Genomic DNA, 11,317 nt, shown 5'->3' with positions numbered 1-11,317 from the left:
TAGGCTCATAGCAAATATAGATTCTAGATAATGCGAACTTTATCTAGTTGGCAGGGGGCGGGGAGAATACATTTATTTTAATGTCAGTTATTTAAAAAGTTGCTTTTCTATTTTTGCCTTCTAAAACTTTATGATGCATTAAAAACAAGCTTGCCAAAATTCATCACAGCAGTCTGAGTGCATGGTACTTTAATAATCAGCTAAAACTTATAGCGGTGCAGGTAGTTCTATTGCATCATATTTTGTGAAAACAATAAATTTGACGAAAACTATACCACCGTGGGCTGTCAGGATCATGCCGAGGGAATGCTCTTCTTCAGTGGACACAGAAAAGTTGGTTTGTGTTGATGGGAAGATGAACGGAAGCTAATTACAGGGCAATCCCTGAAGAAAACCTGCTGGAGGCTGCTTTTAAGATGCATTGATGTTCAAAGATGCTCTCCCTCCAATCTGACTGAGCTTGAGCTGTTTATAAAGAAGAAAAATGGGCAAATGTTTCAGCTTCTACAAAAGGTAAAGCCAATAGTCTTATCTGCAGCTGTAAATGCAGTCAGTGTTTGTTTTGTAAAGTATTTACATGGAGGGGTTGACAGAATGCAAATAAATGTCACACTTTTCAAATTACATTGAAAAACCCTTTGAAAAACACATCATCTTTGCCCTCCACAATTATCCACCTCTTTCTGTTGTTCTAGCATAAAATCCCAATAAGCCACCTTGACGTTTAAGATTTCAACATAGCAATTTGGGAAGTAGTTCAAGATTTGTAGAAACCTTTGCATAACACTAGGTGATGGGGGTTTAAAAAAAAACTAATTTAACAGCCTTCATCTTTGGAGCAGTGTTAAAACATTTTATTTGGTTGCAGTTATTCATCACCTACATCCTCCTGGAACTGCGTCAGTTAAAGTTGATCCGAGGGACGTCATTTAATATTTTTGGTGCGTTTGCTTTCCCATTCTCAAACCTTTTTTTTTTTCCTAAAATCTCTACATGAATCAAGCGAGTAAGCTGAAAAGTAATGAAGTCCATGTGCCGCCTCACTTTTCCTCCCAATGACAGCAGAGTGCATGTGATAAAATGTCCACATTGGAAAAAGAAGTTCTCTCTTTATCAGAAATCACTGTCTTCATCTTGCATTTGTTCCAAAGACTTTAGATAATCTTGAGCAAGGATCTTTTTTGGCAAAATATCTGTTAAGTAAAAGAACAAGAGAGCGAGAAAGAGAAAAGTTACATGACATAAATTAACCGCTTCTCCAACTTCAACATTACTTCATATATTTCAGTAATAAATATATGTACTAATGTACAAACACAGTCATTTAACCCTTTAAATATAGATTATGTAATCCATATTCTTATTTATGTAATTTTAAATGTCTTGCGATGAATCAATGGTAGAATATTTCAAAAAAGGGCATTTTATATCTGCAGTTTTCCTTGAAGTATCAGTAACATCCTTCAAGCTTATTTGAACACCAATTATATGAGCATCCGAAGGTTGATAGCTTCAGGCGAGTCAGGTTTCTCACCTGTGAGGAAGTGGAAAGTGTCGCTCTCCTCTGCGGTTTTAGCCAGGTCGCTGTAGTTCAGGGTGTTAGCTTCCGTCTGGGAGCGGTTGTTAAAGGAGGTCAGAGCCAGATGCTGCACAAACAGCTCCTTTATCAGCAGCAACAACAACGCCCGAGTTAGTCAATTAGAAATCTCCAATTAAAACTCTAAAACAAACATATTCGAAACAATAAACCGCTGATATTCCAGCTCTGCTAATAAGACCTTCAGTTTATCTTGTAACAGCAGCTTACAGTAGCCTTGGTGGTGAGGAAGAGAGCGTCCTGATTGATGCTGGAGACATCCGGGGAGCTCTTCATGATCAACCGCACTCTGGAGATCGGTAGTGAGATTGCCTTTTTAGCTTCTGATGCTTGGCTGTGTTTTCCTGAATTAGTTTGAGACATTCTTTAAAATGGGATAAACACACTCTACTGTTAGCTTGCAGGACTGTTTTGAATTGTGACGCATTTCGTTTCTTCTTCGTCGTCTTCCTCTTCTTTGGCGGTCTTTACCAAGGATTAGCGCCACCTACTGGAAGGTTTGAATTATTATTGAATGTGACGTATAACTTTGCCAAGTATCCAAACGTATAACTTTGTGACTGTAAAATCAAAAGTCCTCGTGTTGTTCTTAGCAGAAAAATATTTTACTACTACATGCTAGTTAAAAATGTTTTTTTCTCAGACTGAAAAAGTAAATTTTTTACTGTAGTGAGGAACTAATATCTAAAAGAATGTGTTATTTTTCATCTTTAGATTGGTGCATCTACAAATTTTCTCTTACTTGACGAGCCTTACCTGATGCAAGACTCTCTGTAAAACAATAAATGTATACATCACCTACAGTAAATTAAGTTGCTTCTCATTGGCCCCAAAACAAACATCAGTGGCCTCCCATAAATATTTAAATTTAACACAGACCATAGATATAAAAACTTTACATTTGTTTATTGACAGTGAGAATAGCACCAAAGTTATTTTTTTGTAAGATTTTAGGTTGTTTAAGATTCAAGGAATTTGGAAATTTAGTTTCTGAAAATGCATGGAATAATGCATTGTTTTATAGTTACTGATGTTATGAGTTCATATTTGATTTCATCTGTGCTTCAACTAGGTTTGTTAAAAATATGTCTAAGCAAATAATTCATCCATTGATGGCCCCCTCTTGCAGACTCCAACAAATCTGTGTTGTAAAGCATCTTTGAGTACTTAGAAAAACACTATGCAGATCAAATGTATTGTTATTATTATTATTATTATTATTATTATTATTATTATTATTATTATTATTATTATTATTATTATTATTATTATAAAAATGTTGTTAGTAGAAGGGATGTTCTTATCAGGAAAAGGTACTGTTTGCTGGGTAATAATTTTTATTTATTTATTGTGTCCAATAAATAATTTTTAGAGAAAGAGATGGTTGGATTATTCATGCTTACTAAAAAAATAATACCACTTTTATGTATTTATTTATTTGTACTTTTTGTGTTAAACTAAGACTGATGTATGGTCTCAGGCCTGTTGGTGGCGCTGTATCCCCACCTCATGTTTAACGTCAGAGGAAGAAGCGCAAAAAAAGAGCAGGACCGCCGCTAAGGATAATAGCGACACACATAAACAGACCGAATTGGTTTGTTCGTTGGTTATTTTAAGATGCTATATGTTTTTTATTTGAATTAATAGATGTCGCTGTAATTTTTTGCAGCTACACAGGTGAGGGTTTTGATAGTAAACTGTTGACGGGCAGCAAATCGAGGAGCTCCATCTCATTTTTTTTTTTTTGTTGGACAGTGTTGTGTTCATTTCTGCGTTAGTTGACGTCGTTTGGTGAGCGGTAAAAATGCCTCTGGGTTTGAAACCGTGCTGCTCCGTCTGTAAGACGAACTCTTCCTCAATGTGGAAGAAAGGAAACCAGGGTGAAATACTGTGCAATAACTGCACGGGAAAGACCAACAGCGGCGGTGGAGCTTCTGGACCTTCTGTCTCCACCAGCACACAGCCCAGCAACGGCGGCGGAAAACAGGTCAGTCGCACCGAAGAGATTCTTTGAGCGTGGCCTAAATAATTATGGTACATTGATGTATTTGTAGCTTATTTTCTCATGTCTTTCTGAAACCAGAGAGCTGAAGGTAGATGGATATTATTAGACTTGTGTGGTGCATCAACAAAACCGCTCAATATCACCCCCTGGCGGCAGTTAAGCATATAAAGAGCAGAGATCGCTTTGGCTTCCGTTTTATTTTCACTGCAAAAAGATTATTGAGCGAAATGAACAATATATGATTTGTTACTCATTTAAAGTAAATGTGAAACGTATTATTTATGATTATGGGCTAGAACTTGTAGTCTCATATTTACGTAATTTATTTATTCTCATATTAAGGGTTTGGGAAGTTTTATGGCAATAGTGGCTTGCAAGTGAATATGTATGGTTACAGAATGCCACTCCCAACATGACGGTGGTGTTGTATCAGCTTGTACTATTCATATATGAAACAAAAAATAAAATACATTTAGCCAAAATAAAAATCACAACAGGTTCCATTATGATGCACTGTTATAGTTATTTCAGAGTTGTTGTTTTTTCATCCATTGGAAGAATGATTCCTTAATGTTTCATAAATAAAACAATGTCAGGTTAGTACAACTGTTTTGAGAGGAAGATTACATATTTAAAATCTTTTGGTGTGTTTTTTTTTTTTTTTTTCCTAGTCCAAGCAAGAAATTCACAGGAGATCTGCACGGCTGAGAAGCACTAAGTACAAAGCTCCTGCCTCTGAGAAAAAGGTCTCAACAAAAGGCAAAGGAAGGAGACACATTTTCAAACTCAAAAATGTACGCTGCTCATTTTATTTCATTTTATTTGCCATATTTCTTTGTACTGCTCTATAAAGTCTTTGACACTTGACTATTCTCCTTTACAGCCAATTAAAGCACCAGAATCTGTGTCAACAATCATCACATCTGAATCTTTATTCTACAAAGTATGGGGTTGTCATTGTTTTTTTGTTGTTGTTTTTTTCAGTGTTTATATTTAAAAGTGATCATATAAAAACCCAGGACCTCCTGTTTGTGTTCACAGGGTGTGTACTACCAGATAGGTGATGTGATCAGGGTCATAGATGAAGACGATGGAAAGCCGTACTACGCTCAGATCAGAGGATTTGTGCAGGACCAGTACTGTGAGAAGAGTGCGGCTCTGACATGGCTCATCCCCACTCAGGCCAGTCCAAGCGACCACTTTGATCCAGGGACGTACATTATTGGTAAGCGATCTGTTAACACATTTTACTGTGATTAGTTTGACATGGTTTTAAGCTCAGTGCTTTGTATTAGGACCAGAGGAGGATCTGCCCAGGAAGATGGACTATTTGGAGTTTGTGTGCCACGCCCCGTCTGAATATTTCAAGTCACGCAGCTCTCCGTTCCCCACCATCCCTCTATGTCCCGAAAAAGGCTTCATCTGGACGCACATAGGACCTACATCTACGCTGGCTGCTAAAGAGTCTGCCAGCATCGCCAGTTAATAGGACTTTCTCATATATGGACTTGTGCTGTTTCTTTGAAGCACTTGAATGTATATATGTGTATTATAGAGAAAACAAACTTATTTCAGTTCAAAGGCAAGTTGCAATCAGATTTTGAGACAAACCATTTGTAGCTACATTTTAAGGAACCTGTTTACACAGCTGAAACATTGGATTAATACTTTTGTATTTGACGATTAAAAAAAAAAAACCTTGAAAGTGTCAGTCTTTTTATTCTTGTAGAACAGAAAACAAACTGGTAAGATGAGAACAAAATAATCTGTACAAATGGGATGAGGCCTGCTATCTGAAGAGTAGAGCTTCTGCCTCTCTACTAAAGGGAGCAAGTGGATGCTCTACATTTACTCAAAAATGCCGCTTGGATTCTCATATTTTAATTCCAGAGACATTAGTTACTCTATTAATAATACAGTGCAGATAAAATACTGCACAATTTCTGTTAAAAATAATGTGACCTGGGTATCCCTGGAGAATTCATTTCATAAAAAAAAGTTTTTCTAATAAGACCACAAAAAAGTGATGTAGGTAGTGCTGTATAAATGCAAAAAAAACGCAAATATATTTTGATATCGTTGCATTAAATTCTTCCAACATGACATTTTTTTTTCAAGACAGTCTTTTGCATCATGTCATGAATATGTAATCATTAAAATAGTTTATGGCTTAAATTTAGGTCAGATGTTTTCTTGCTTCATCATGTACATTTCCTCTGGTGACATTTTAAATTGTGCACTTATTTTCACAGTAAAAGCGCAGAAGAATCAAAAGGTAAAAGGGAAGAACATAACAGAAAGGTGAGATAAATTTAACAGATGGAGTTAGAAATAAAGGTGTCACAATTTCACACTCCACTGAACAAAAGGAGTGTGAACTTAAAGCAAGTTAAAAGAAAATGAAGATTTAATACACTGAATTATGAACATAATATTAACTGCAAACAAAGTTGACAATAAAAACTCAAGTTTTGAATCATATAGGTTTCACTCAAGTTTCTGACTAGGGTCGAAGTGAGACTACTGATTATGTTAAAAAAAATTTATTCACTAAACAATGAAGCTTAATTAGTTATTAGTGGAAATTTTCTCAGCAGCATTCGAATGTTGTTTCCACTTATCTCTCTTGAGAGCCAGACAGTGTACCCTGACGAAGGACGTGAGACAGCTGTTTCTATTAATAGCCCCAACGTTTTACCTATCACAAGACCCCCATAAACCACACATAGCTGCTGCTGAACCACAGCAAGCCCATCCTGGATGAATACCAGAGCAAAAACTCAGGAAAATCAGGAAAATCTTTTATTCTTCTACTTTCCGCCTCCTGCACTTTGGTGAACATGAAGTCCCTGCGCTTCCTTGCGGCTGAGGGCTTCATTCAGACGGGTTCAGCGGCTTTAGGGAACCTAAGCTGCGTGTCTTTCAACCTCTATCCGCTTCTCTTCAAGGCCTGCTACCTCCGTGAGCAGGCCGAGCTGCTGCATGCTTTGGTCCAGACGTGGCCTCTGCCAGAGCTCAACATGCAGAGGCTCCTGGGGAGATCCTCTGACTGCGAGCTGGACCTCACCTCCTGCACCTGCCGGACCTGCCTACACTCAGTTCTGACAGGTCTAAAGGTAAACCTTACATCGGTTTGGATGTTTATGCCTCTATAACTTTGTGATGATATTTCCTTACAGGACTATGTGCTGTCTCCTCCAAGAACATATGCAAAGAGTTTGCATGTGGTGGACCTGACTGCCCTCAAAGACATTGAGCACCAAGCCTGTCCATGCAAGTCCACCATGGGTCGATGGGCTCGGACCCAGCTCCTGACCCAAATGTGCTATGAGACCATGGTGGCCATGCAGGCGAGTGACGTGAGCCCATCTGCGTTTGAAACATCAATCGACGTCCTCCTGAATGGATTTGTGACAGGCCGAAGCTACGAGCTGGTGGCTCAGGCCTTCCTGCTTCTCCGCTACTGTCCCCTGAAGGTTCGCTTTGTTAGCTTTCGAGCCGACTCCCTCGCTCTCAAGCAGCTCGTCTACGTCCTTCGTCTGGCAGAGCCTGAGTCCATAACGAAGCTGGAGGTGGTCCACAATGTTCCCCTGGAGGCCACGCACTTGGAGGTGTTGCTGTCCAGGGTGGAGTTTCCCAAGCTGCAGTCTCTAGCGCTACCAGCGGGGGCGCTGGATGTTAGGAGGCTGGGTGCTGATGATGACGATCTCCTAGCAACCATTGGGCATCTGCTGGCACAACTTGGCAACCTTACTGAGCTTTATGTTGGGTTCTCGACTCTAACTGGACATCTTCGCCGATTGCTGTGGTGAGTACATCAACTATCTGTACTGGTGGGCATTTATTGTATCGTTTTTAATTTATTGATACTTTTCTTGTCATAAGAATTTTGATTTATCATCACGATAAATTCCAATTGATGTTTAAAGATACCCAAAACTGTCTGTAGTTTCAGAATTGTTGGTTTTACAATTTTCTCCACTGTTTGTTCGATCAGAGTATCAATAAATATCAATTAATTTGAAAATATGACTAAATGCAGTTCTGTGCAGTTTAGTGATACAAATCGTGCGTCTTTATGCTGCTGGTCTCCTAAAGAAGCAAATTACACAAAGGAATGTTTTGCAAGAGCAGTATTTGTGTTTGTGGGGCTACGATTACTGTTTGATGCAGCCACAGCCATAGTTACCTAAAAAAAGTAGAAATAAATAGTTCTTATTGTCTTATTATTATGTTATCAAAGTAGTACCACAAAAAACTGTGATAAAACTTTAAGTCCATGTCTTCCACCACTACAAGGTCACCTGAGGTTTGTTTTTTCTTTATATATTTAAATAAGGTGTGCACTTCTTGTAATAGCTCTGCTATTCTTTGGCAGCTTTAAATGTTCTTGTTTAACAATGGATGGTATTTTGTTGTTAAAATTGCTGATACGATGCCAGTGAGGACAGACAGCTCCAGGTCAGTCAGGGACAGAGCCATGCGAAAGTATCAACACCGCTTCGATGTCTTGACATTTTCTTACCTTACTGGATTATCTATTTTATTTTAATATTAGGATTTATGTAAAAGGCCAAAACAAAGTAGTTGATATTTGCCTTTAGAAGTATCCTCAACAGTAAATACACTGGAATTAAGTGATATAACTTTGCCTAACTGGTATTTTACACTCTCCCCTCTCTACTAACTGCTTTGGACAGTCTGTTAGCAGTGGTGGAGACAAACCGTGAAGAACCTTAAATACAAAATAAATGAACATGTTTTCCAAACTCAAAAAGTCATGCTTATATAATATTTTACCATGATGATATGAATTAGATTTGTTTATCCACAAATCTACTTAGTAACTCTAATATCTATATAAAACTATATAAAAAAAACTATATAACTATATAAAACTATGTCAGTTAGGCTAGGACTCCATTTTCAAATTCTTGAATTATGTCTTTACTTTCCCCAGCCCTCTTAATACACCACTGAAGTGTCTGGAGCTGGCTAACTGCTGCCTGAACCGCGTGGACATGACCTACCTGGCCAACTCCCTGCACAGTGAATCCCTGGTCCACCTCGACCTGAGCGGACATGACATCTTCAGCTCTTTTTCCACCGCATTCCACAAACTCCTGGGTCGCTGCTCTGCAACGTTGACGACCCTCGTCCTCGAGGAGTGCGACATCGAGGACGACCACCTAACCACCTTCACCAACGCGCTGTCTCCCTGCCAGGGGCTACAGGAGCTAAAGCTTCTGGGAAATCCTCTCAGCTCCGTCACGCTGAGGAGGTTGTTCTCCACGCTGACAACAGGGTTTCCTAAACTGAGGTACATAGAGGTGCCTGCACCCCGAGACTGCTACTCTGAGGATGTCGCTTATCCTCTTGAAGAAGCGGTCTTGTTGGACTACAACAGAGATTTGTTCCAGCAGACCAGGGGTCAGCTTTTGGGCATCCTGGAGCGAGCCGGCAGAGGAGATGTGGAGGTGTGCACCCCCCTCACGGGCGCCTACGATCCAGACATTAATGAAACCAGCAATGAACTTGGGTTGTCAATGCTAAAATCTTTCAACAGTGTGATTGGAAATTTTATAGGTACGATAACAGATGTGGACACCAGGAGATCACAGGCCCAGAGAGAAAACGAGAACGCCTGGTGAGCAGCAAATGGGCATGAAGGATTTTATCAGAGGCTTTGAACAAATCTAAATGAAGCACATCTTTAAAATTAAGTGAATTTTTTATGAATATACATGAATCCTTGTTTTTAAGGCAATTTTAAATTTAGGCATATTTATTTAAAAAATTAATACTAACCTTGTCTCAATTTTGTCTAAGTTAGGCTCTTGTTTAAGAAAATAAAAGTGGAGATAAATTTAGTGATGGTAGCATCTGATGACTAAAGTACCGCAGGAAGTATTCATACTCTTTAATTACTGCATATCATGTTAAAACTGCAGGTTTCATTAAATTGTACTGGGATTTTATGATCATCTGATGAGGTGTTCTAAAAGATTTATCTGAAGGAAACTTCAGATATCTTGTAAAACATTTGAAAAGCACTTTTTATCCACTTCACAATTTCACAACTTTGTGTTGGTCTAACACTGAAAAAGCATGGAAATTACTGTATTTGAGATGGAAGAACTGCAATGTATTACTGAGTGCAGAAATGTTTTACAGTGTCATGTCAATAAACTATAAAAAATAAAAGAACAAATCAGATACTTCAGTCCTTTACAATGGAATTTTCTTTATTGGGCTTTTTTTTATCCATACAAGTTACATTTCATTTTAAAACTTTACATAGTACACCAGGGTACAATTATACACCAACCATATAAGATTTAAACAGCCTAATAGGAAAGTGTTATTTCTTCATCCATTCCTCCCTTTCTTTCCTCTCACGGATCACCTCCTCCAGGTATGGTGACAGGTAGTAGACATCCTGAGAAAAACATAATGGGTTATGAGAATGAATGAAACCCCAAACAAATCTCGTAGCAGCTGACAAAATAATGTCAACGTGAAAAGTTTATTTTATGACAATGATTCAGTACTTCAGTAGCTCCTTCATAAGTGCAAGACAGGACACATGAAGAGTCTTGTTCCCTTGTGAACTTACCTCCTCGTATTTTGTCCACTGGTCTTTTGGGAGAATCTGTTGCTTCATGGAAAGATCCAGGGCTCTCTTCACCCTGAATATCCTGTCGTTATAAACGTTCTCTGGGAGCCTCCTCAGGGCCTCCTTCACATCCGAGTCCTCATATATTGTGTCATCACGCATTAAACCTGCAACAACAAAAAAACAAATAAATAAAAATAAAAAAAACACGTTCAGATCTTGAAAATTCAATAATGCACATAGTTGTATATGTTAGGTTTTGAAACAGCTGATGTTTATTCACATCTTGTTGCCATTTGTGTGTGTGTGTGTTTCTATAAGAGCAGGGGGTTGGTATTTGTTTCCAAACTTCAACAAAAGTGAAGTTTGTTGACTTTGACTGTTTTGATTAATCCCCCATTTCTCATCTCAAAATCAGAAAAAGGAAATGCATTATGGTGCTCAGAGATTTCAGTCTTAGAACCAAAATCAGAACCAGCAACTCTTGAATCAGAAAGCAATAATACTGTACAAGAGAATCTACATTTATTCACTCTGTTATCACCTTTTACACAGAGTATCTTTTCATTATAAATAAAATGGATTCAAATCCATCTGTCCCTCAAACTGAAAGCCTTGCTGATATTCCGTGCTCAGTTTCTGAAGCCGTGCTATAAAATGATAAACTCTAAACACCAACTTATTGGTAAACTTAGGTTTTGTTAAAAATTAAGGCACTCCGCACATCTTCCAATAAACAGCAACAAATCAGTTGCTGCACAACTGAAGGACATCAAGCATGCAACTCAAGAGACGGCTTAAGCTCATTGATAAGTTTACAGCTTCATTGTGCAAACTTCAAAAAGAAGATCACCATACTGTTATACTTTTATTTTCCTCTCCCTGCCCCCTTGTAGCAAAATAAGATAAGAGTCCCAGTTTATTCTTGCTTAAGCTGTACAAGGGTGTCATCATAAACTTCAACCTTCTCTTGGTGTTTTGAAAATTTACTTTATAACAAACTTTAATAGACTTACCAAGCTTGTTGAAGCCACACATATTGTAATACCACTTGCGGACGCCAAGCATGAACCTGCCCGTCGTCGCTGTAACATGAAGG

The 11,317-nt window shown here is 38.4% G+C and overlaps 4 protein-coding genes across 6 annotated transcripts in view; 2 read left to right on the top strand and 2 right to left on the bottom strand.

Moving 5' to 3' along the window:
• Positions 1 to 11,317, bottom strand: part of uqcrb (ubiquinol-cytochrome c reductase binding protein) — a 61,919-nt gene that overhangs the window by 49,731 nt on the left and 871 nt on the right. The window contains exons 2-4 of one of the 2 annotated variants that reach the window (XR_014089593.1): positions 11,235 to 11,303; positions 10,219 to 10,385; positions 9,871 to 10,041 (exon numbers count right to left, since the gene is read on the bottom strand). Coding sequence is in view for 1 of the 2 variants with exons in the window: in XM_008422010.3 (XP_008420232.1) it covers positions 9,964 to 10,041; positions 10,219 to 10,385; positions 11,235 to 11,303 (314 nt within the window). In the remaining variant the exon portion in view is untranslated. Of the gene's footprint in view, positions 1 to 9,826; positions 10,042 to 10,218; positions 10,386 to 11,234; positions 11,304 to 11,317 lie in introns of those variants that run through there. The other variant, XM_008422010.3, reaches the window with a different exon arrangement.
• On the bottom strand, positions 827 to 2,062 carry chrac1 (chromatin accessibility complex subunit 1). Its single transcript, XM_008422014.2, has 3 exons — positions 1,808 to 2,062; positions 1,535 to 1,661; positions 827 to 1,193 (listed from the first exon to the last, which is right to left on the bottom strand). The coding sequence occupies exons 1-3, from the start codon at positions 1,958 to 1,960 to the stop codon at positions 1,114 to 1,116; spliced, it is 360 nt and encodes a 119-aa protein (XP_008420236.1). The 5' UTR covers positions 1,961 to 2,062; the 3' UTR covers positions 827 to 1,113.
• On the top strand, positions 3,109 to 5,307 carry gatad1 (GATA zinc finger domain containing 1). 2 transcript variants are annotated; one of them, XM_008422013.2, is made up of 6 exons: positions 3,109 to 3,274; positions 3,353 to 3,584; positions 4,274 to 4,396; positions 4,486 to 4,545; positions 4,644 to 4,827; positions 4,898 to 5,307. In XM_008422013.2, the coding sequence occupies exons 2-6, from the start codon at positions 3,402 to 3,404 to the stop codon at positions 5,086 to 5,088; spliced, it is 741 nt and encodes a 246-aa protein (XP_008420235.1). In that variant the 5' UTR covers positions 3,109 to 3,274; positions 3,353 to 3,401; the 3' UTR covers positions 5,089 to 5,307. The 2 variants fall into 2 exon arrangements, with proteins under 2 accessions (XP_008420235.1, XP_008420234.1); XM_008422012.2 differs by having other exon boundaries at positions 3,109 to 3,584.
• lrrc14b (leucine rich repeat containing 14B) lies at positions 6,307 to 9,836 on the top strand. Its single transcript, XM_008422011.3, has 3 exons — positions 6,307 to 6,718; positions 6,782 to 7,410; positions 8,563 to 9,836. The coding sequence occupies exons 1-3, from the start codon at positions 6,443 to 6,445 to the stop codon at positions 9,251 to 9,253; spliced, it is 1,596 nt and encodes a 531-aa protein (XP_008420233.1). The 5' UTR covers positions 6,307 to 6,442; the 3' UTR covers positions 9,254 to 9,836.

The sequence above is a fragment of the Poecilia reticulata genome, chromosome 11, assembly GCF_904066995.2.
Source record: "Poecilia reticulata chromosome 11, P_reticulata-male-v2, whole genome shotgun sequence".
NCBI lineage: Eukaryota > Metazoa > Chordata > Actinopteri > Cyprinodontiformes > Poeciliidae > Poecilia > Poecilia reticulata.
Note: the sequence above shows the minus strand (reverse complement) of the source record. Positions and strands in the feature narration are given on the sequence as shown.